At 36.6% G+C, this 26,029-nt stretch overlaps 1 protein-coding gene across 8 annotated transcripts in view; it reads right to left on the bottom strand.

The window, feature by feature from the left end:
- The window catches only part of LOC114350339 (CUGBP Elav-like family member 1), a 204,302-nt gene extending 182,134 nt beyond the window's left edge, over nucleotides 1-22,168 (bottom strand). For 4 of the 8 annotated variants that reach the window (XM_028301103.1, XM_028301104.1, XM_028301102.1 and 1 more), the window contains exons 1-3: nucleotides 21,959-22,167; nucleotides 8,386-8,500; nucleotides 5,816-5,936 (exon numbers count right to left, since the gene is read on the bottom strand). In XM_028301103.1, coding sequence (XP_028156904.1) covers nucleotides 5,816-5,936; nucleotides 8,386-8,500; nucleotides 21,959-22,092 — 370 coding nt within the window. In that variant the 5' untranslated portion in view covers nucleotides 22,093-22,167. Of the gene's footprint in view, nucleotides 1-5,815; nucleotides 5,937-8,385; nucleotides 8,501-12,306; nucleotides 12,540-21,958 lie in introns of those variants that run through there. The other 4 variants (XM_028301099.1, XM_028301097.1, XM_028301106.1 and 1 more) reach the window with 2 other exon arrangements.
- Between the last annotated feature and the right edge of the window lie 3,861 nt (nucleotides 22,169-26,029).

Consider the following 26,029-nt stretch of genomic DNA (forward strand, 5'->3'; position numbering starts at 1 on the left):
CGCAAAACTAGTTACTGATCCAAAAAGTGCTTCACGAGCTCTATCCAACGGTATCAACAATAGCTTGCAGAATAAATTGGATCTATCCAAAAATTTAACGTTTCCATCTTACATACATTTAGTACTATCACAGTCATGGGCAGTCATGGCACTCATCTCTTGATAATATTATAGCAAGTAAAGCCTAAAACTAATGTTTTCCACCAATAATTTTAAATAAGATGCAAGTTACGAGTTTATTTAACCGACTTTTTAAGTTTATTATTTAACAAAAAATAAATTACACTTCTAATATTATGTGGTTGGCCATACATTTAGTATAGAAGCTGGAAACATTGAATTTTCGGATAGTTCCAGTTTATTCTGTAACCTATTACTGGTACCGTTTGAAAGAGCTCGTGAAGCACTTTCAGGATCAGTAATCAGTTTTTCAATATCTTGTATAGTTTAGAAATAATCGCGTGAGATCACTTATCGTTTCCACCCTGTATACGAATACATACTACACATCTATAATACGTCGTCTAACTTTAGGACACAAATTCTCATCAAGCTCGGTTCAAAAAATTACATCTGTTGCATCCAAGTCGCCGCGATGCTCGCATCAATCAACTTGCAGCCTTAAAAGTGTCAAAACATGATTACGTTTTAATAAATCTTTTTTTTTTTTATTTATTTAAGGCATCAAACAGTCATGTATAGTTACAAGTTTTACATAAATATTAAGTTTTTACAATATACCAAACAGTGCCTGTAATTGTACATTATTGTTAAAAATAAATAGTTCAACAGACGCGTATCAGTTTGCTAAACAAATAAAAATACAGAAAGAAACAAGAGAACAGAAGAATAAAACAACATTAATATAAATGGGGTGAATTTAAGCAGGTACCCACATTTACCAATGAAACACAAATCCTTAATTATGTATTAAATACAAGTTCAAAATATACATTATGTTTCCAAAACAAAAGTATAATCTACATCTATCATGTAACTTTAGAAGTCAATTGAGTATGGTTCAAAAATACATCTGTTGCATCCAAGTAGCCGGGATGCTCGCATAAATCAACTTGCAGCCTTAAAAGCGTCACCCAATTAAACTGTTGACAGGAGATAAGGCGAAGTTAACTCGTAGTAAACAGAGATTTATCCGCAGTTTGCGGACAGTTGCCAACTTTTTATTTAACGTCGCGTCGCGGAGTTGGCTTTGTAAATGTTGATGGTTTTTCCCGACGGTTAACAGGTCCGTGTTCTTTTTATTTGGTTATTAATTCGCGGACAACTTTGAAGGCGGACAAATTGCGNCAAACAGTGTAGCTCGGCCTGATTCTGATTGAGTAGACGTTAATGGAAACACAATCTGTGTCTTAATCGTGATTGGAATTTATTGTGGAAAAGTACTGCGGCCTAATTCACGTATTTTGACAGTCAAGATCTCGCTGACGTTCAGAAGTCGTCCCATTGAAAAGCAGTTCTAAATCCGTATTCACAAGGGTCATTTTCGATAGAACTATAAGGCCCAGAATAGACGGTGAAACGCAACTGCAACGAAACTGCAACTTTCTGATGATTCTGATGAATGAAACTGAAACTGAAAGTTTCAAACTGGTCACGTCATGTGTGGTCTCTCAACGGACGCTATGGCAGAAACTTAGATGCAACTCAAAAGTAACTAGCAGTTGCAGTTTCGTTGCAGTTGCTTTTCACCGTCTGTTCTGGGCCTTACTCGATAGGATCGTAACTCAGAGATTTCTTGTCATTGACGTTTTGTTACGTCGTCCCATTGAAAAACAGTTCTAAATCCGTATTCACAAGGGTCATTTTGATAAAACGATTACTCGATAGGATCGCAACTTAGTGTTTTTTGTGTTTCGTGAATAAGGCTGCTATAGGTTAACTCAGTCAGTACCTGAGGTATGGAAGCGGCACGGGAGGGGTGACATTATTATGACGTCACAGAACATATAAATCAAGGAGATTGAGTCCCGCTGACGTTTGACGTTAAAAATCCTTCCTTGCCGCTCTCATACCTCAGGCATTGACTGAGTTAGGCGCTAGAGTTATATACTCAACATCAAATAAACCGCACCTTCCGCGACTCGAACTTTAAAGATTTTCTTCTGACATAATCATGGTGCCCCAACAATATTGGTGTTATTTGAAAGCCCAATAAATATCCTTAAAGAAAAACACATTTAATTTCTTAATAAATTATTAACATATACCATAAATGTGACTTGAAAAAAGACCTCACTTTGGGCTCATCTCTGGGATCAATTAGACCAAATTTTATGATTATAAAACCAAGTAATGATCACACGTGTCCTCTTTAACAGATGGATAGCGATTAATCCCAACTTAACAGTTTTGTAGCCATAAAAATTGGCTCAAGCGTAACTGCCTATTTTTTGAAGAAGTGACTGTGGATCCTTCTAAAGATACATTTTTGGGGTAAAAACCTTTCCTTTAATGAAATGAAGCTTAGAACTAGGCTTTTAAATGGTGCCAATATTGGTGGTAAGTGGGGATGCATACGTTTGAAAGTGCTGGTCGCAGGAGGTGCGATTTATTTGATTCACTCTTGTGGCGGAGTTTTGGGCTGACACTGTGTAGGTTTGTTGTCGACACGAAAAGAAGAAGAAGATTTATTAGATGTCGAGTGTAGTTTCACGTACAATCTGTGACATTACGTGGATGCTCAAACTTTTAATTTGCACACTTTTAGTCCTGAGTTAAGATAATTATTCGTCGAATCATCAGCATAATTAAGTTAAAAATATCATAAAAACTTTCAATGTCATTTTCACCATTTCCCTGGAGCATTATTTTCCTTTATCACAAATTGAGTTACCTACATTAATGTAGGTAATTAACGCGAAATTGTAATCAACCGACACGCCACGATACGGAAGTTAAATTTAATCAATTTTCGTACACATGACTCTGCAAACTACGAAAAGGGTGACACAGCTTGCAAATATACATACATTTTATATGTACCTAGTCAATAGTACAGTATATTTCGTTATTATTTTAGCTATCATTTGGGTACGACCGTTAAAAATGTGAAGTTTTTGGAACAAATAATAAATTCAATATTCTGACCTTCGATTCTGAATTCAGCTAATAAGGTAACATTTAATTAGTTATTTTCGACAATCAATGATAAAAACTACATAAATTAAACCACCTAAGTATTATAACATACTAATATTGACAGTCTTAAATTTTGCGAAAGAACACAACGCGCACATGTATACTATACACTGGACCCTGAATGCGAAACACATACAAAAGAGTTCTTTCAGTAGCGCAACAAAAGGGGCATTTTCATACAAAAGACGTAAAACAAAACAAACAAACAAAAATGTCAACACGAAACGTAGGTACGGACGTTTGCGCAGATTTAAGGGGCATAGCAGACATGCCACATGTTCAAATTTTAATCATAACGGGGGAGTTATAGACCTGCATCTCACCTGATTGAAAACAATGATCTGACCTGGGTGGAAGCGAGCCTCACCCGAAATCCTCAACCATAGAGGATTTTCATTTTTCAGTAGATATTACAAGTAAGTAAGAACTCTTATTTGAAACATTTCAGTTTTTTTAAGACATTAATAATAATTATGTCGCTCGTACTTATGGGATACGTGAACTGAATGGAAAATTACCTCGATTGGTAGAATGTAATTATTTTATAAAGAAGTTTTGTCTCCGAGTTATTCAAATTTAAGTATTAAAAAGTTATTTTAAGTTGCTCATTATTACTACTAAATATCTGGTTGCATGTCTGCTACGTCCCTAAAACAAGCAGTGTTGTTTAAACGTACGAGGATCTTGGACAAACATTGTAGTGTGCACAATATGGGATTTTGTCGTGTACCTACTCGTGGACCTGTCGCCATTATACGTTGACATTTTGAGAACAATTGCTTCAAAAGTCTTTCATAAGGCCAAAAGCAACACCCAAAACGTTGTGTATTGTTCTGTTGTGTCTACCCTGTTAATTAGTAGACACTCTAGGCTCTAGTACTAAATAATTCCAACTTATAATTAAAATTTACATCAATTGAAATTGTTCAGAAGGCAAATCCGATTAATTAAGTGTCGATAAGGCGAAGCTACTTTTCTTTTACTAAAATCATGATTGACACCATTTTAAAGTCATTATTATTGTTCAATATTTTACTAATATTTCTATTACGTCTCGTCTACGGGTATTTTTGTAATATGTACTTAGAGATTCGATAGGGACTTGAAACTATAAAACTCCTTAATTTATGATGTGTCAAAGTTTTTACCTATTAATCATTATACCTAATGGTTTTTATTTTGAAATCAATTAGGATAATTATTTAGGTTTTTATAATAAATGTATTATCGTCTTCCCCTTAAAGCCTTCGCGTCAAAATTATAATACTTCATCCTCAAACCGTCACAGCGTCGAATTTAATTACTAAAATTATTCCTTCCCAAATCCCAAAGTTGGAAACTTGATACCGAGGCGGTCCCAACAAAAACTGTGACTTAGTTCCTTGCGACATTGTTAAAATACAAAATTAATTTCCTAAGTGTCGCGAGTCCCTTTCAACTTCGGGATGGCTTCATCAATATTAATAAACGATTCTGTCACAAAACATTTTCTCTTCAAATTTTATAGGTAGTCCATTCTGTTCTAATGTAGTTTGAGAGGAAATTGAACACTGGCTTTGACTTCTGCTGTTTCTTCAGGATGATATTTCATCTTTGGATTAAACTTGTAGTGAATTTTGAGAAGTATTTTTATTATACAAAAAGGATGATTTTTCTTTTACTCAGTAATACGTTGACCTAAGTATGAAGGAACGTATCGATAGAAAATCTTCTGCTAAACGTAGGTAAGCCTTGGCNACCTTTGCGCTAAACAAAATTGTTTCTAAAGAACACATTTACACGTTCTGGAAAAAACATTGTTAATTCGCGATATATCATTGTTAACCTTCACAAAGCATTACAAAACCCTCAGTGACCCAAGTTCACAGCGACAAAGTGGAACAAAAGGGTGTACATTAGATTAACATTCTTGTGGCAAAATCGTTCTTGTCAAAACGACATAAGATGCTACTGTTTAGTTGATGTACAGTCAGTATAATTTTGAACTAAATCGAATGTTTAATATTGTTAACTTATACGCCGTACATAGCCACAACACGACGTCGTGAGTTTTGGCAAACAGTCGATAACTCGTCAGTCTTTTTGCTACAATCCACTATACGGCTCCTTGATATACATACCTATGTAATATGATAATTTTCAGGAACATAAGTCATATCACCAGCACCTATTTACCCATTATTCGTGTGCATTAAGAACATGAAGAGATAAGTCTCTTAATAGTGGCGCCTCTATCGATTTTCTACGAGAATTTTCAGTATAATAATTCACGTGTGCCTATTATCATAAGTTGCGCTTTTACATTTACAAGTAGTTTGTGCGACTATCGTGCTACTGCAGCGCTTCTTTATGCCCCTCATTTGTGAGCGTCATAACTTATGTCAGAGTAGGTAAATACAAATGAGTAGGTTATCTTCATAGAAACGCACCGAGCGCGGTTTGTATGTGAGCGCGCCAATACGTATGCGGCGCGCACGCACACACTGACAAAATTTAGCGTGGATTAGCGGGGAGCCAGTCGTGGTTGCGCCGCATTTACGTATTGGCGCGCTCACATACAAACCGCGCTCGGTGCGTTTCTATGAAGATGACCTACTCATTTGTATTTACTCTGGTCTTAGCTTATATTCATCTTTAGTATTAAAGAATTGCAAACCTTTGCTGGCGCCAGTGATCTTGTCCCGCAGCACGTTGATCTGGTGCACGCGGCCGAATTCCTCGAACATGATCCGGAGGTCGTTCTCGTCCATGCTGCGAGGCACCTGGCCGACGAACATCTGGAACGGTAGAAATTGAGGCTTTAGAATGTATACAGAGAAAGCAAGATATGTTTGTTATTATTTTGGACCTTTGGAAAAGAAATTAGGCCGCTTTCACATTGGGGCGTGAGAAGCGCGACCGCAGTCATAAAAACCGCTGTCATTAAAGTATGAAAATTATCGGCGGCGCGACTGTCGCGCGTTTGTCGCGCTGCTAAAGTCGCCTAAATGTGAAAGCGCTCTTAAAGTATAANGGGTAGGCGCACACCGTTGATTTTTAGTTGGCCGATAGTTGTGCCCGATTTTAAATTGTATGAAGAATCGGCCAAATCGAATCGGCGTAGTGTGCGCACTCCCATACATGCCCATACTGATCAACTGCCCGACTAAACTATCGGCCGACGAAAAATCAACGGTGTGCGCCTACTCTTAAAGTATAATATCAAGTCACGATAGCCGAACCGTGAAGGGGTCAGACTATCCGACTCGACATCCGAGGAACGCGGGTTCGAATCCCAACGCCGCTTGACTATTGTGGTGAACTCATTCGTTACACAAGCATATTTAGCTTGACTATTCGTAATTTATGCGATACAATTATGTGGGCGGCAGGTTAAGATCATTATGCTCACTAAAATTATTTATCTTAGAACCTTCGGTACGAATATTCGTACTTGTACGTCATTACAAAAACAATTTTAAGTAAGTATTTGAAACCCTAGTATTTTCAAGTAACTCCATTACTTCTTCCATTTACAAAAGTATCACGTTTAACAAGTATAATGTTTGATTGTGAACGGTAATTATAAAAGCAACATCTGATTTTAATACAGAAACAAAGGAAGGGTTGGAAAATGCTCAGTTGAAAACAGCGACAATATACCATTACATTTCCTTAATGAAAGCAAAATAACGATTGCAAAATAATTATTTTCTGTATAATATATTCCCGTATTCGAAGTTGGTTCAAAAATGCAGAGCAAATTAAAAGCAATAATGAAACTGTATTGACTGCACAGTCCAGTGAAAACAGACAGCTCATTTGTTATTGGGTAGAATTTTTTAAATAAATTAAGCGTCATGTCATGTAAGCGCTCATACCTTCTATAAGATACGCTGTTTTGCTTATAGTTGTAGCTTGTTATAGACTAGGTTTTGTTAGCATGAAAACCGTTATTTCATGAAGCGTTCAAAACTACAATAACACCCTCTGTTTTGCTGTGAGGCTGTACAATTTTGAAATAACTTTTTGCTTGTCAAATTACATTGGAATGCGACCATTACACAAAGGTCACATTAAAAATGGACACAGAAAGACATTTGTTCATTAGCTCAAAGAAATTTTTATAACTTTGGCTAGATTTGAAGTGAGCCTTTGCAAGAACTGGATTAACGCACTGAACTCCAAGTGTTCGCATAAAACCGCGTAACAATGATTTCTATTGTCTCGATTCGAGGAGCTTGACGGGCTAAGGACCAAAACAAAATACAAAAAAAAAACAAAAAAATGAAATTGCTTGCATGTGACTTTTGTCTATCATGAAGCCTGAACAAAGTGAACTGGCCGTTCTCTCTGCACAATGGCCTTATTGACGGCGCATCACCCCCGGCGTTTGTCGCGTTTTACCTTTTTAATTACCGTGCTTTATTTCACTGACGCGAAGGTAATTAATTGAGGCAGTAATGAACAGTCCCCACCACATATATTTTGGTCACAGTATAATTTATGACCGATTTACGAGTGAATCTTCAATATTGGCCGATAGTCATTTATCAAATTTCTGTTTATTTTTTATTATTTTGGGTTTTACCCATTAAACTATCATTCTACGGGTATGTATCGTAAAAATCGTATCGAGTTATATTGGAAATATTTATTTCATTTAAATTTTTGTGTTCAAAATATAAAAAAAAAACGTAAGAAAACGCAAGCAAAGCGCGTAGGTATAGTGGTTTAAACGTAAGTTCAGATCACCCGTCAATCGTGTAGGTAGGTACAGTCAGCTAATAATTCGTGACATTCAACGTGACCAAAAATTTACACAACACAACCTTATTCCAATAGGCTAGATGACAAAATTTCAATTATTTGTCCGTCAGACAGATAATTAGAAAATATTAGACGCATATTATTTATTTTCTTTTATAATTAAATAATAACAGTGCTACATCTAGTTGAAATGGCGCGTTACGTCACGCTTGAGTAGAATTTTTACTCAAAAGTGACGTCACGACGCGACATTTCAACCCAATATAATACTGTAATTATTCGATGATGAAAAAACATCAAAAATAATATGTGCCCATTTTTTTATTATCTGTCTGACGGACTAAATAGAATTTCGATTTCATTACCCAGTCATCATCCCTATTGTAACAAAGACTTTTTGCAAACTTTTTGGCTACTTTGAATAACGCTATTTGACGCTTGCTGTTAACATTAATTAAATATTTTTGTGTTAATTACCTTGATATAGTCTGGGTCGGGCAGGTCGGGCTTCTCCTCATTGTTGTTGTTGTTATTGTTGTTGTTGTTTATGCTCGTGTTGTTGTTGTTGTTATTGATGTTCATGCTCATCCCACTGTAACAATAACGAAAAAAATGTTGCTCAGTAAGGAATATTTTACTTTCAATCAACATTGACAGATAGCATAGGATTGTTTTTTTTTATGCATAACAAGGCAGGTATTTGACCACAATCGCATCGGATGTAATTTATTTAAAAATCTCGCTAGAGAATGCTGTATTCAATAATATGCCTAAGGCCCGGTTTTTTGATTCGTAGTTAAATTAACCAATAGTCAAATTTGACAGATGTCAAATGACAAGTGGACCCATTTATGCAAACAGGAACCAACCCACACTTTGAGTGAAATTGAGTTAAGTACATAGATGGCGCTCAAATAACGCATTCTATCTTCAAAAAAATTATGGTACATTTTTAACGACTAACAACAGAGATACAGCACTGTCACTTGCGGAACCAACCCGCTTTGGCCAACTTTTAAAAACTATAAAGAACTATACAGCATGGTCCCTAAGCACTTATTTAAACTAATTATGCAAACTAGAACCAATGTTGGTTGGTTCCATTTAGCAAAAATTGTTACAAAANGGGTTCCTGATTCCAATTCACTATATAATAAAAGGCATTAAAATCTATATTTTTTATAGAATTACTTTTAATTTTAGATATATCACAACAATGAAATCTTACATCCATTTTGCAAGAAGGAACTAAGCAACAAAAAATGTTTTTGCAAGAAAGAACCAACCGGTTTTTAACGATTTACTTGAACTTTAACTTTACAAAATTTATAAATCTGATATTCCTAGATAGGCTGCAGTATCCCACATAAGATTAACAAGTAATCATTCATTTATATATTATGTATGCATTTTGCGCACTCTTTTTACAAAAGTCTCATTTTCTCGAAACCACCCTGCTGTGGGTTGGTTCTTGTTTGCATAAATGGGTCCAAGTGGTTAAATATCAGAAGAAAATGTTTTTCAAAGAATGGTTAGCTTGACTTTTAGTACATTTTTAAACTATTAGTCAACATTTTGTTAATATTTACCCATTAGTAGCAAAATTTAACAATTTGTTATTTTAACTATGAATCAAAAAACTGGGCCTAAGTTAACTGTTAAAATACATTTCATCTGTCATCTATTGTCGCAGAGGAAACATTACTATTTATTTAAAACTTATTTCGTACATAAAATATAGTACACAGGGCAAATATAACTATGTAACTACTTTGTAAAAATTATTACCATATAGTATGAAAAACCATATTATAAGATTCAACTTTCATGTCTTAAAAAATCTGTAAAAAGAAAAATATCATCATCATTTCAGCTATAAGACATCCACTGATGAACATTATGCCTCCCCCATGGAAATAATTGGAAAAAATATACAAAGAAAAACATCATAAAAGCACTAAAAAGTTATAGTTTTAGACAGACAAAAACCTGTTGCAGAAACCTAATTAGAAATTCACGTTCTAAACAAAGCTAAAAGGTTTAAGTGCCCCAGATAATATCTGAAAGCGTCTGGTGGCACGCTATAATGTTCGTTTGATAAGTAAATCAAATTACAATATCACCAACTATTTAGTGCTAAAGTTGATCACGCGATTTACAGCACATCTACCTACTCATTTTTGTTTCAAAATAGCCTCTATTATCTGTACTAATATTGAAAAGCTGAAGAGTTTGTTTGTTTGTTTACTTGAACGCGCTAATCTCAGGAACTACTGGTCCGATTTGAAAAATTATTTCAGTGTTAGATAGCCCATTTATCGAGGAAGGCTATAGCTATAGGCTATGTACCATAACGCTATGAGTAATAGTTGCAGAGAAACAAGAAAATGTTGCGAAAACGGGTTTTCACACGTACAAAGTCGCGGGCACAGCTAGTAACTAAATAAGATGCTATAGGTGTTACTTTGATTTGTCATCGTCTGAACGTATAATAAGCGCATTGACATCAAAATACAGAAATGTCTATGAAAGCTTAAACTATAAGTTTTGGAGGCGAATTTATTTGTCATGAAAACGACTAGTTTTTTGTTACCCTCAGAGGCGAGCATTGACTTTGTTTCGAAGTAGTTTTAGGTCTTTGTACAAATAAAAACAAAATTTGGGTTTATTCAAGTCAGCTAGACCAATTTTTCAATTTGTCGTCCGTCTAGAAATGAAACCTAGGAACTCCTAGTCTTTTGTAAATAAAAGATTCACATCGGTTTCGTGTGGTTCTATGTAGTTACACGATATTCATTATGATTATAAAATAGTAAAAATAGATTGGTTTCCGTACATAATGTGTGAAACCTTGCGATTACATGCGAGAAAAGCCGTGGCCAGAAACTAGTGTTCGGTACTAGTATAAACGACAGTGTCGAAGGTTTTAAAGTGAAACACTGTACCTACTGTACTGTCTTTTGTAGTAGTACATAAGACAGTACCTATTGAAAATAGGTGTAATTTTGCAGCACATATGTATAGCCTTAAGTGCTGTCGACTGTACAATAAACATGACAGCTAACATAGACTTTGAAAGTCTGTTTATAGCATTAATTACAGGCTCCTATCATTTACTTCACAATTCGCATCATATTCGCTTCCAACCTCAACTGATTACAGTCATAAACGTACATTCGCGTTTTAGATCGTATTGTTCGCAACAAATTCCATTTGTTCTTTATTTATATAGCAATAAAAGCTAAATTTTCAGTGTCGTTCCGTGCTGCGAGCGCTTAAATCATCCTTTTTGTGCGATCCCCGCGGTACACAAATATCCATTATTCGTATCTATGCAATAAAATCTAAACAGAAAACGTAATAAAGATTACAATTTCAAATTTTCAACCTGTACACGTTTGAATGGACCTTTTACTTTTTTACTCAAAACGGTTCATTTCCTATGTTTCCGTCATCAAATTAATAAGATATTTTTAAGATAGATATATTGGTAGATATTTCAAAATGCATTTTGCTACAAGAACTACTTTTTATTGTGTTTGGTCTGTGTCATTTTAGTTACATTCTTTGCATGTTAAGAAAACTACTAAAATGTATTTCATAAATTAAAACACATGTAACACCAACACGTTTAAACTAAATATTCTGACAATTCCGTCGAGTTTTGTCAGTTAAAAATAAAGACTGACAATAAAAGTTGTCATACACCCCATTGTAAGAAGAACCGTAATTATTAATAACTTTATTTTTATAGGGAACTAGCTTTTGCCCGCGGCTTTTTTCGTGAAAAAATAACAAACATGTTCACATCCAGACATCTATACAAACTTCCGCATTTATAATATTAGTAGGATTATTTCAAATGCATGAGTCTCTGTTCTTGGTTATAATATTACAAAATAGGCCAATGCAACAAACGCAATACGTGTAACATTGGAAGTAAAATAAAACAATTGACGCTAAGTTACAGATAACAACTGATAATTTTGATAACGCCCACGCTTTAAATTCACACGCCAACAACAAACATATCAAAATAAGGTACTTCATTTAGTCATAAAACAAGTATTATGAATGTTCTTAGCGTCATGTTGAACTAAAAGCAGTTTTCTAGCGCCAGCTTGGCCCATTTTTAGCTTGGTCTACAGGCCAAGTCGCCGGAATGATTTTTTAAATATTTTTTCTTCCGGCAACTGGGCCCACTCTAAGATTCTATAGTAGATTTTCTTGATTTTGTGTTTAATAATTATTAATATGCACATTGAAGGTGGGAATTGCCGGAAGAAAAAAATATTTAAAAATTCAATGCCCACACCAAGCTAAAAGTGGGCCAAGTGGAAGACTCCAAAGTAGGTGCAATGTAAATAGGTTATATTGTATATGAAATAGGTTATATACCTCATTGTTCTCGAACAGCGTTCGCTCCACTCCAAGTACGAGTACTCTCGGGGCACAGCGTTATCACTGATAAGCGCACACATCGCTTGATTACAACGCTCTTATCACTTATCGGATACGATCAACAAGCAATTCCACCGGTCGATTTCACCTATTTCACTTTAGAACGCACAAAATAGTGTTCTTGTGTTCCACAGGTCACTTAAAGTACACACAAAAAAAAAAGTCGAAGAACACGCGGGAAGTCGAACAAAATGAAGACAGTTTGACACGCGTGTGAATGGTTGTATTTTTTTGTTGGAATGGAACAGGCCGCGAATGGGGGTAGGTGTTAAAAGACAAGACTTTTGGCTTACCCGCAATATAATTTTATTTATTTAGTGCGGATTGGAATTCTGTTGATTGGCCAAAAAAAGTATTCACTAGAAATTTTAGATCTAATATGGTTACGAGGGCTNAATTTTCAGTGCCGCCCTCGTATCATCAAAATTATAGACGATAATAATTGATAGTTGTAAATACCTATGTATAAAAAATAGTAGACAGTATCAAGATAATCAAATTGTCTATTATTTTCCCTAGGAATAACATCTTACTTCCGCGAAAGTTTGTATGCTATTACTATTTCACGTAAAACTACTGAACGGTTTTGGATGAGACTTTACAATATTATAGTTTTAAAAAAAAATATATCTAAATAATATATAACTCAAAGGTGACTGACTGACTGATTGACATAGTGATCTATCAACGCACAGCCCAAAGTACTAGATGGATCGGGCTGAAATTTGGCATGCAGGTTGATGTTATGCATCCGCTAAGAAAGGATTTTACGAAACTCCACCCCTAAGGGGGTAAAACGGGATCCACGCGTATGAAGTCGCGGGCGGCCGCTAGTTTATGATAAATCTAATATCAACTATCTTTTCTTTTGAAACACATCAAACACATTTCTGTTGCAAAATAGTATTTTTTAATATTACTTAAGATGATGAAATCGTTTGACATGCCAATCGTTTAACCGTGAACAAGAAAAGTAGCAATTATTTATTTTGTGTCAGCAATCGCCTGAAAGCTACATATTTTTCATATGAAACAATATCACACCATGTTAAAGTTATCATTGTTTTATCTATCGATCGGATCAACGATGGGGTGCCATGGTGTAGGGATTAGTGTGTAGTGTTTGATACAAAAATGATAAAATAACATCTGCCTAAAGCGGTGGGTGGGTACTTATAAGAAGGGTTTGCTACGAATAGTCCAAAAACAAAAGCTACTATCCGTTCGCTTTAAGTTTGCCGCTGGCGATATGACGTCACTCGAAGGGAAGCGTCTATAACTTTAACAAACTATTATTTAAAATATATTTTATTTATTATTATTGATAAAAATTGTGTATTTGCGTAAAATAAGACACATTAATTGCGTTAATCACTAACTAATTGCGTTTAATCGCGGTTGAGGGAGGGGACGCGCATTCTACCGGCAAACTTAGCGCGAACGGGTAGTACTTTTGTATTTATAATCTACTTTTTTAAGCACAAAGTGCTAAATTAATTGGTCACTATAAAATGTATTTTTAAATAAGTTTGCGTCTGATTGTTCTAAACATTCAACCCAGACAAGGACGGAAAAGCCAAATTAATGGCAAAATTAGTTTTTGACCATTTGCTATGGTAGATAATTTATGTTGTTTTGTAAAAAAAGAAATCCCTATTTTGTAAGTCTGGCGTGACTTTAATTTACTTGTGTATTTGTACTTTTTGGATAGGAAACATAAAATTATATACTTATGATGCATAAGTGTTACGGTCGATGTGATAAATGTGAAAATTATGAATAATCGCCGGTTATTATGAATAATTACCTCATGATTTGGTAAATGTGATTAATATGATTTCATTTATGTGTGTATAAAACTAAATAGGCGGCTTAGGGGTGGCCCAAGGGCCACCCCCGCCGCACCATAACCTATTTTTCACTTTAAATCAAAACATTATGTTAAGGGCATCAAGGAAAAGTAATATTATGCAAGAAACATTCCAAACTCATTATGCCAAATGATATTAATTATTATGATATCAAATCGTTCAAAAATTTTGGCTGTACAAGAGCACGTACACAAGATGTTGTTCTCTTTTATGATATTTGTTAATACTAAGGTTGAATTATTAAAATAATCAGTGTTAAATGTTATTAATTTATCACTTTTAAAGCGACTGTCGGTAATTATTCATAATAACCGGTTATTATTCATAATTTTCAATTTATCACATTAACCGTAACATAAGCACCAAGTTCTAGCCGGAATTCTATAAAAAATAAAATGCTAATAGGTATGCTTAGGCCTTTGTCAAACGATGTTTAATTATGTTATTATTACTACACACCTATGCAGTTAAAGACAGATGTGCGAGTGTGCCCCTAAACGTTTGTCAACGTTATCAGTAATAAAGTCAACAACTCGATTGTGCGCATGTTGACTCGCTGCACTCTTGAATCGAGGCGGCTGACGGCCTAGTTTGTATTATTAGAATGCATCTTAGTTATCACATCGTCTTTTTTAGCTAATAGGATTTTTACAATGATACTAACTTCAAACTATGAGTATAAACTCATACATTTTTTTAAATGTTTTTAAACAATCGTCTTTAGCGACGGTCACCTAGATAGAGTTTAGAACTAAAAGATAGCATAGGGTTCCAAAAGCCATCGGGGTTCGAATCGTTATACTTACCCAGGTATAACGATTCGAATCCCGCTGGGGACAGATATTTTTGCCACGAATATTTTATTACGAATATTTATTACAGTAGGTAATCTAGTCGTTATAATTACAAGCGCTGCTTAGCTTGGGAATACCTAGGTAATTTGGTGTTCAGTCTCTTAAGAACAATTATTGTTATAATATTATCTAGGCTGAGTTGCACCCTCTTACTTTAACTTTAACAAACGTCAAAAATCTGTCAAAATCCATACAAAATACACCGGTTATAGTTATAGTTACGGTCAAAGTTAGGTGGTGCATCTCAGCCTTAAACTCTCTCTGCCACTAACTTCCATGATGACTGTGGACGTGTCAAGTCAGAAAAAATACCATAAAAACTATCGGGAATCACAAATCGTACATGACTCCAACTTACACCAAACCATTTCGCAATAAATCAAATCTATGGCAGTTATTAGCCTACATATTATTTTAGTTGAAAAATGAAACTTATTGTAATCACATAAGATGCCCCAATGTCAAGCTTGATGTGTCGTCTGAACAACTTGCCACATACAAACGATAGATAAGCGCGCCTTTTGCAAATATTTGAGGTGACGCTACTCGTCCCAAAGTGAAGAATGTCAATGACATCACTTGCAGCGTTTATCGTGAATATGACGTAGACTGTACTTAGCATTTCAGGTTTTTTTTTATGTGACAGGAGGCAAACGAGCAGACGGATCACCTGATGGTAAATGGCGAAAAGGATTTTTTCAAACCACAATCTACAAATTAATATTGATATTTCTTGCTACTGCAACTCATTTATAGTAAACCTAGTTACTTACTTCGGAAAAATATTTGATTGACGTCGATCGATGATATGAATTCAAAAACATAACTGTCTTTGTTTGTCAATCTTTACTCCTAAAATGGATAGGTGGACTGACGATCTGGTGAAGGTCGCGGGAGGTGCCTGTATGCAAGCGGTGCAGGACCGGTCTTTGTGGAAATCCTTGGGGGAGGCCTATGTCCAGCAGTGGACGTCTTTCGAATGAAACGAACGAACGAACACCTAAAATGCACACACTTGGAACTTGCAACTGTGGAAAATTCACACTGATTCTTTTGGCCAAAAAAATATAAATAGTATCAATCTAAAAATTCAGCACGTAAATATTCAAACTACAAACTTGTACACAATTTCATATTCCGCCTGTATGCGCCATAGTATGCGCCACCCCGCTAGTCGATTTGCTGGCACAACTTTAGATTGCAATTATTAATTTTCGCTTGTAACTTAATTACTTGGCGATCTTCAGCAAAACTTCAGCACTAAATGGCGTCACTTTCTCGACAATACATAATTAGTTCCATAATTTGCTTTTATAAGATGGCGCAGTTTTTTAAACTTCGCAAATGGTTTCATAGCGCTGGAACTTTTTACGCTTCGAGTCGCAAATTTAAGTGATTAAAATGCTGAAAGTTTGACCTTTTCAATAATAATTCACACCCTACTTATTTCTTAACAATGTACCATTTACCTATGGACAGTAAGGCTGAGTTGCACCACCTAACTTTAACCGTGACCGATAACCGGTGTTTTTTTGTATGGAGTTTGACACATTTTTGACGTTAATTGTTAAGTAAGATGGTGCAACTTAGCCTTAGTGTTAAAATTACTTATTAATTTATCACGGCTAATGTCTGGAGCCTGAATAAGTGACGTGTTACTCCAAAATCNCTAAAAACTTAACCAACAACTACGTTATTTGGATAACCGACAAAGATAGCCTTATTTCATTCGCATACTACAATAACGGCTCATCAAGCTTACAACCTTGGCATCTTATGTAGTTGTGATAAGAGCTAAATTGCAACAAAAATTTAGTATGATATGCTACCTCTGCACTATCAGTACGAACATAGTGAGCGAAGACGGATTGCACAAAAATTTCAGGGATTTCCCTAATTCCAAAAAATACACTGTTTATGCAGTTGTAAATGTGCCACAAGATTTAGAATATCGCGTTTATCTACATAAAAGCGAAAGGTCACTGACTGATTGACTCACTCACTCATCACGAAATATCAAAAACTACAAGTGCTAGGAGTCTCGAAATTTGCATGGAGGTTCCTTTTAGAATCCACTAAGATGAGATTTTGCAAAATTCAACCCCCAAGAGGGTAATACGGGGGTTGGAAGTTTGTATGAAGGTCTTATATCTTTATGCGTACGAAGTCGCGAGCGGCCGCTAGTACTACTATAAACTAATGTGCTTCATTTGTTCATACAACCAGATTTCTGAGAACATTGTTTGCCAATGTTGAGTAGTTATCTATGTTTAGGGTGCGTAGTGTGAGTTTATGTCAAACGCATTCGATATTCTTCTTCTTCCTCCACACCACAGACACCTCGCGACCACATATAGTGTTCCTCCACAGACTGCGGTCATAAGCTGTGTGGACCGCACAATGCAAACTCCCGCCTTTATTCATTCGATATAGACTGCGTAAAAAAATTGAGTGAAGACTTTAGATCTTGAATGTTCCTGCTAGGGGCGCTGTATAATCCGTCATACATTTAATGACACTTTTTTGCGCAGTTGATATCGAATGCGTTTGATATAAACTCACACTAATCCTCCTGTACGGCTAGCACGAAAATCTTTCGAGTTCGAATCGTTTGCGTATTCTATTAAATTCGATATTCAGCCTTCGAATTCAACGATAAAGTGTAAATTTTTACGGTCAAAATTAGTTTCGTGCTACCATTTCTCATATTGAGTTCACTTTACCTCACTTTCGGAGGGGCTCTGTCTTAGTTTTCATACTAAATCTTTTGATGTCGATTCGAATACGCAAACGATACACAAAGTCGAAAGTTTTTCGTGCAAGAGGCACTGGTCATGTGATCTTGACGTTACTTTAGGAGTTGGCGACATCATTTATGTCAAATTGCTTCCTCCCATTACAACATCGGGTCCGAAAGATCGTCGAAATTGCGGAGGGCGAGTGAGAGGCCCATTCGGACCATCTGCCGGCTGAGGGCTGAGGTTCGGTCTTAATCTAGTGAGGTACAGTGGTTTATTGTTAAGATGTCAAGGAATAACTAACACATTTGTGTATTTTGCTAAACAAGCTGCTTAGAATAAAAACATGTCAAAGAACAGGCATGCGCTGGTTACCTGCATCATTAACCTAATTTAAACGAACGAAATGAGTGTTTTTTTATTAATTACAACATCCCTGTGCCTCGCAGCACAAAATTAGAACTCGCAGCACATCAATTATTTTTGCTCGCCCTCAATCAAACAAACAAATTTTAATAAAATAGGGGCAATCATCCGCGAGTTAGTGAGATATATCACAGCACAACATACTCGTGACGTCTAAAGTACCTAAGGGCAAGTTTTTCTAAATAAACTGCAGACGAAACAATTTTATTGCTGTCCACTGTTTTTCGTTCACAGTTTTATCATAAGTGATTATGCTTTTACTAATTAACTTAATGATTCCCTATCATTAGCAGGCACTAGCACTAGTGTTGGGATCGCTCAACTTCCAAAGCTCAATACAGTTTATTCCATAATTTGCGGACCAAAATCCTTACCCTAAATCAGTTTATTCTATAATTTGCGGACGAAAATCCTTACGGGCATTGTAATACAACATCTTCAGTACTCCATTGGCCAGTGTCCTAAACATCAGACATTGCGGAGGGTGAGCTTGAGGGCCATTCCGACCATCTGCCGTCCCTCAAGGGCCGCCATTCACTCTCTTAGGCAGCTCACAGACGAGCGACAGTATAGCGACGACTTCTTGCGACTTAAGTCGGCGTCAATCGCAGATAATAATCGCCGATGACAGATATTAAAATTAGACGACTGCCGCCGACTCATCGCTAAGGCTGGTGGCTGGCTTTTAGTATCGCGCTGACCACTCGCTGATCTTCGGCGCTGACAGATCAATAACATGTAATTGAAGGGAACGTTCCTGAGTGACGCTGATCGCTCGGCGCCGACGCTTCATACATTTCGGCTGTCAGCGCTGACGGTCAGTGTGCGTCAGCGTGAGTGCCTTTTCACACGTTCCGGTTGCCGGCTATCCGGCGCCGGGTACCCGGTGGTGAAGTGTATGGGCATGGTACGTAGCTTTCACATGTTCCGGCGTAATTAATCCGATATGCCCATACATTCACGACCGGGTACCCGGCGCCGGATAGCCGGCAACCGGAACGTGTGAAAAGGCGCTGACTCTAAAACCAGCCGTATACCGCCGATGGTCGCCTACCAGTCACTGATGCATCGTAACTCTCAAAGACGGGCAGTCACTAGTGTATAGTCAGAGTGCCAACATAACATGACAGCAAAAGGCGCTAGTCGGAGACTGTCGCCCATAGTCGCCTCGGTCAGTCACAGTCAGAGTGTCAATATGTCATGACAGTGAACGGCGCGAGTCGGAGACTGTCGCCACACAGTCGCTGACCGTAGCCTACCACTATCGCAAGCAGTCGCCGTCATAATGTCGCTCGTCTGTGAGATCTCTTAATTCACTAATATTTTCGCACAGAAAAATGAGACGTAGCCGAAACATGTCTTCACTATCTTATCTAATTAAAAGAAATAAGCTTTGGAGGCTGTTCGAGACATTTCTTACATAAATTAACATTTCTAATTTTTGTACCTTTATTTTTTGTTATTAAAATAATAATATTAGCTGGGGACTTTTACTTAACTTAATTGAAACGTCAGAAACATGCTAAGGGTGTTAATGATTATTATTTTATCATTATTTAATACATTAATTAAGAAGCGTGTTAGTATTTTTTTTTCACAATGGACCCTAAAAATCAGAGTTCTTAAGGACTAACTTACGTTACTTAGTTACGTATTTCGAAACATGCTTTTTTATATTAAACACACTTTATGTTTATTTTTAAATGTCCGGCTGAATTACTGGAGTAAGGTTTTGAAAGATAATGTACCTAATTTGAATACCTACCTATGCAACTGAAATTTTTTGTACTAAAAATATTCTTTCAAAGTTAACATTTTACAGTCACAAATGCTATCTATGGTTAAAATCTTTTAAACTTATTGAGAAGCTCTAAGATGTTATTCTATACTTCGAGTTTCAGGTAGAGGAAATTGCCGGAACTTACGAGCTATTTCCTTTGAAGCTGAATTTAAGCTTTTAAAGCTAAATCTCGTGAGCTTGATGGCTGTTATGGGGAGGAAGTAACCTACCTGACAGATTTTGATTTATTTTAAATTCTACTTAGAACATGTTACTATCCCTGAAATTTTACCTGAAGACGTTTATTTTCGAACCAAGTGATTAGTGACTTATGCTCGTTTTGATCATCAANAAATCCTTCAAGGCCCGCGAATCTAGACACAATAGATACCTAATCAATTGTTATGACATTAATGAATGCCGTCTGGGACTCAAGCGGTTAAGTGACCCCTTTTGAAAACAATTTCCCTGATATTAAAGTGTCACTTAAAAATTTGGGATTGATGGTGAAAACGAGCATTAGGTTTTGGTCTCATATTTACGCCGTACGCGTCACAAAGTCACAATGCTTACTACAGAAATATAGGTACTCTTATGGTCTCCTTCAGATGTTGACGTCGGCGTATGGACACTAAGAGCTTTGCCACACTGGCGGATTACAAGCGGTTTCAACGCGGAGCGGCGGCGCGGCGCGGTAAGCTGCGGCTTTTTGCAAGCATTTTGTCGACCGCGGCGTGCCCGCAGCGCCGCCGCTCCGCTTGCAAACCGCTAGTGTAGCAAGGCCCTAAGGACGTCGATTTGGAACGTTGGACATTGATATCGTACGCCGCGTATAGTGTTTATAGAAGATCGTAGCCTCAGAAGCTGGCGCCCAACCATCACTAAATTAGTCATCATTCTCTGGATTAAGTTAGCCACTTGATTAGAAGCTAAATCATCTACGTACATCGATAGAAATAGAGAAAACCGTGTAAAATATTTTTGAATATAATCGTCTAAGAATCGAAAACTAGTAAATTCTTTCAGTATACAGTTTTTCATGTTTTCAGTACAATCTCAGCTGACGATAATGATTTGATAAAATCACATACCTAGAAGTCTGAGTCACTGTTTGTTTTCTGTATCTTACGTCCGTATTCACAAACATTATGAGGTCTCACAGTGCGCGTGGACGCACAGGGTGACACACGAACCAGTAACCGAGCTCTATTCAATGCTGTGCGTTCGATTTGCTCCTTCACTTAAGCAAGCAACGTTTGTGAATACGGGCGTTAATGTTTGTTTTAACACTCACTGGTCTTACTAAAGAGTATGCTTTAGAACACTACTCCTTCACTTGAGAAGACCGTACAGAAGACCAAAGACTTGTCTTAGTTCCTTTACTTAGACTACCGTTACTTATTCTTAGAACACAGAAGACATTTCTGGAGACATAAAGGTGAAGTTGAGTCGAGCTTCTTCTTCCTCCCAGCACTGGCCCATTTATTGTCCCGAAGAAGTGGTAGGGTTAATATTGGGACGTGTAAAAGTGCTTTTTAAAAGCCTTTTTGCAAAAATAAATGAGTTTTTATGAGCAAAATTCTCAACTTTACCTTTTTGCATCACATGGGAAACATCTTAAACCTTCAGACGGCCTCCACTATTGAGGACATGAGATATTAATATGTGACATTAAGCTGATTGTTTTGTCACAAGTCAGACGATGATAGCAGCTAATAAAGTCTTAAGGCCAGGGTTGTTACCCTGGTGACCAGGGCTGTGCCAATGAAGGTATTTACATCATAGAAGATGATGCAGCATAACATTCAAGTTCTTAATTGGAGCAAAGAAGCCAGTCTGAAAGGTTTAAGATACGGTTGCTCTAGCCGGATAGATAAACACAATTATCTTAGTCATGACGATATAAAGCATGCAACTTACTTCGGCTTCGCGTACGGCGATGACGGCGAATACGCCTTGTGGTTCTTGTTCGGATGGTTGTGCCTGTTCGCATTTGTGTCTAGGCCGCCGCCCGGTGATATCTTTCCGGCGAGTGCGTTTAGTGAGTGTAGCATGGCGGGCGGCGGCCGCTTTCTGGCTAGCGGCCTGGTCACGCTGCTGGCTCGACTGCGTCTGTCGAGGGTCTTGCGGCGAGCCAGCTTGCCTTATCTCCTGATAAGAGGCGCGGGGGCACACACGCCCCCCGCCTCATCGCCACCTGACAGTCTCACGCGCACACACACACAATGTTTGCCTTTTTCAAACTCGGATTAGGGTCAGCGTCCTGTCCGTCGGCATTTTGACATAACACAATTAATCACTTTGGTAACACTGAACTGCAATGGGAATGATGCGGTGACGTCACGTTGCCATATTTCAATACGCGCACTTGGGTATTACGAGTTCACTGGGGCTTACTTAATACTGTGTGAGACCCATTGGTGGGTTGGAAGAAGGAGTTGATTCTACTGCTCAAATGCAATAACTTTCCTAAAACAACAATATTATTATTATTATCTAAATTCTCAATAAAAAAAAGATACGTCTCCATAAGTATTCATTGGATGATGGAAAAGTATTTTTTTTTTTGAAGATTCGAACTTCCTCCTTTTTGGGTATTGTTGCATTTGAGCAGTATTATCAATCCTTTTTATTTGATCACCCACCAGTTAGTCAGGTCTTGTATAGGTTCCTACATCATTAGACAAGTTTGAGTTCACAATACACTATTAAGGTCAACACACACCTGTCCACGACGAAAGAGCTAGAGGAGTTTTCCTTACAAATTCAACGATGCGCCCGATTCAGTGCGGATAAGTACGATGGTAAAGTTTCAAGTGAGATTCCATATTCTGTATTTGAATTTCTTTAGCGCTTCCGTCGTAGAGTAGTGTGCAAACAGCTTTAGTAAAATTTGAGTAGATATTGACTAGTTTGTTTAAATATGCCAAGTTAGGTGGTATATTTACTTAAATAAAAATTCCTATACTCTGAAGGCAATTTCTTATCTACAGTTAAATTGAAACTATGTATTTATCGAATTGAAATGCAATCTACAGCTGCTACCTAACTTAGTCACTTTTTCTTTATTAAATAGGTACTCGCAATAGTTCACAACTAGTTTAAACGAAGTTCGCATAACTTTACTAAAACTCAATAATGAATTTAACGCTTTATGTCTGCATTGGTTCGGAGCTTAGGTAATGGTCTTGAGAAAGCTATTTCCAATACAATTCAATCAGCCTATCATAGACTTGTTGGACATAGGCCAACTTGTAAGGCACCCGTATTTTCATTTTGTATAACGGGTATAATTCCTTACAAACTTGAGGAGCCATTTTCTTGATTGGACAGGCTCTATTTGAATGGAAAAACACCGGGATATTAATTTCAGACACTGATTAGGGATTTTGAGAATGTACAACCCCCCACAAAAGTATTATTGTCCAAAATGTACGTTAATGATTTTGATGTCGGCTTAAATTGTTGTTGCTGTATTTAAGATAAAAGAAAAAAATAGAAAATAGCTTCGTAACTCATAACGCCTAACAAATAAACACGGCAATTGCTACGCGTCGTGGTTAAATAAAGTGTGAACTACGAGTATGTATTTGTATGTAGGCGTTTCTAAGGCAAACTTTAGAAGTTAAGAGATTTTGTGTTTATTAATCAATTTTCCTGGAAATTACTTGATTAAAACCATAATAAGCAACACAGATTACCTAATCTTTTCCTGTTTTTAACTGTAACAACAAAGCTGTAACTTACTCGTGCCCAAATAAAATTTCTTCTAATCTAGAGATGTCCTATCTACCAATGATAAATCCCACAAAATGACATCCTCGGTTATAGGTAAACTAGATATTACGCTGGCACTCTGCCATTATGAGGCTAATAATCGTATTAGGTGACAAAGTAACGTCATGAAAAACAGCTATCCTCCCCAGTAGACGTAATAATCTCACTTCTAACATGGAATATCTAATATTGCGTCCAACAAGATACCGCACATCATATTGAGGAAAAACCGACGATACAAAAATACTTATATTTTTGTATATGGCGATTTATTTATTCACTACTTGGGTATATTTTCTTGTGTATCATATGCCGTATTTTGCTACAAAAAGGAATTTTCCTCAATATAATAATTACTTAAATAAATGATGTAGTCAACAATAATAATTGAAGTTAGTATGATGAGAATGTGATAAAGTTTGATCCATTTTCACAAAAGAACGTAAGATGTATCCCTAATTAAAATTAACCTACTGTTTAATAAAATGAACAGAAAAGTTTCAAGCGAAACCAATGCACTGTTTTGTTACTTGTTTCATTAAAAAATTTGCATCAACAGCCATACGCTTTTGTGTCTATTGCAGGCGATAAAATTCTGCAACACTCATCATGATAGACCCGTCTCTCTCACTCCATCCTAAAACGAGAATGAACGAACGAGACATCCCACTTGAGATTCACATCCATCGCACCGGAATCGAGTCTCTGACCAGAAAATTAACTTGCGCCGGGAGTTCACTAATGAGGGTACATCTCCAGAGTCGTTAAATTAAGTGGGCAACAAGATATTAAGCGGGAATTACTACGAAACGTTCTTTTTATGTATCAGAACTTACGTGACATGCACGTGATAGTGGATCGGTCAGCTTGGGTTGTTAATTTCGTGGACCTAGTAAACTCCCCTGGGAGACTCCTGGTATCCGTGTCAAATGCTAATGCGCGGTCCTCACTACCGCCCTGGCTACTAATTGCTCGATTAGCGCACACTGAATTATTTAGCTCTCATGAACGTTTGGTCTAATGTTAGTAATTTGAAATGCCCTTTTCACGGACTCAGTAATGGTAATGTTAGGCCTCTTGGAGATAGATTAGTAGGTAGGTACTAATTATTATTTGAATAAAATTAAGGGATCAACAATTTTTAGTAACTTCTCTTTCTGAAATGATCTTATCATTAAGCCAGGATCATCAGAAATAATAATTAAACATTCTGTCCTGTATGGCGTGCTTGTTATTATTTCTTATTCAATTGATACTGCCCATTCATGTCAGTCACAGATCTTTTCATATTTTAATATCAAAGAAATATTATCTGCCTGAATTTTATTCAAATTAGTAAAGCAAATCCAAGTCACAAAAAGATGGTTGCCAAGTCATTCATGTATTTCATATGCGACAAGCAAAATAAAAGAGGCAACCGTTAAGAGCTTTCCACAAGAATCTTCAGCGAAGGCAGTTACCGCGAAATGAGGGCGTAATGAATACAAATAAACGCGTAAATATTTGGCACAAGCTAAGAGGCTTGGCAAAATCTCAAAATGTTGGCAAGAAATGAAAGAATAAGTGTGAAATCGATAGTCTTAGCCGTATTGTAGACATTTTACGTCCCTGCTTTGAAGGGATAGAATACACATTCGGAAAATCCATCATACTTATATCAATATGAAAATTAATATTTTCACTTTTAGTAAAAAGTAAAGAAAGTTTTAGATGAAAGCTCTGCTGTGATTTTTTGAGGAAAGCTCTGCTTAAAGACAACAAATATGAAAATAATAAACTGCCATTTAATTTTAATGTTTGTTTTGTCTTAAATTCTCGTGGAAGTAAGTGGGAAAAGTTACATAGAAAAAGAACTATGTAAGTTTTTAGTGGGTAGAACTGGGAGGAATTAGACTGCAGGATCTACAGTCAAACTATTAGCAATTTTATTGAATGCAAGACATTTGGTAAATATTACCTACGATTAATTATTTCAAATTATAGTCGATGAATTTCTACCAGTTAAAATGGCAAATACCATCGTATAAATCTAGTAACGTATAAGTAACGTAACGTAATGCATCAAAACACAATTTATAAAAACAAACCCTCATCTGAAAATGGTAATGATGGTGATGTACGTAGATACATAAATATTTGGCATAAGACCGAGAAGTGGTTTGTTCGTGTACATTAACAGAGAAATTATGTTAATCCTATTAGTATTGTGGTTTG

The sequence above is a fragment of the Ostrinia furnacalis genome, unplaced genomic scaffold (genome assembly GCF_004193835.3).
Source record: "Ostrinia furnacalis isolate ACB-3 unplaced genomic scaffold, ASM419383v2 OfSCF0868, whole genome shotgun sequence".
Taxonomy (NCBI): Eukaryota; Metazoa; Arthropoda; class Insecta; order Lepidoptera; family Crambidae; genus Ostrinia; species Ostrinia furnacalis.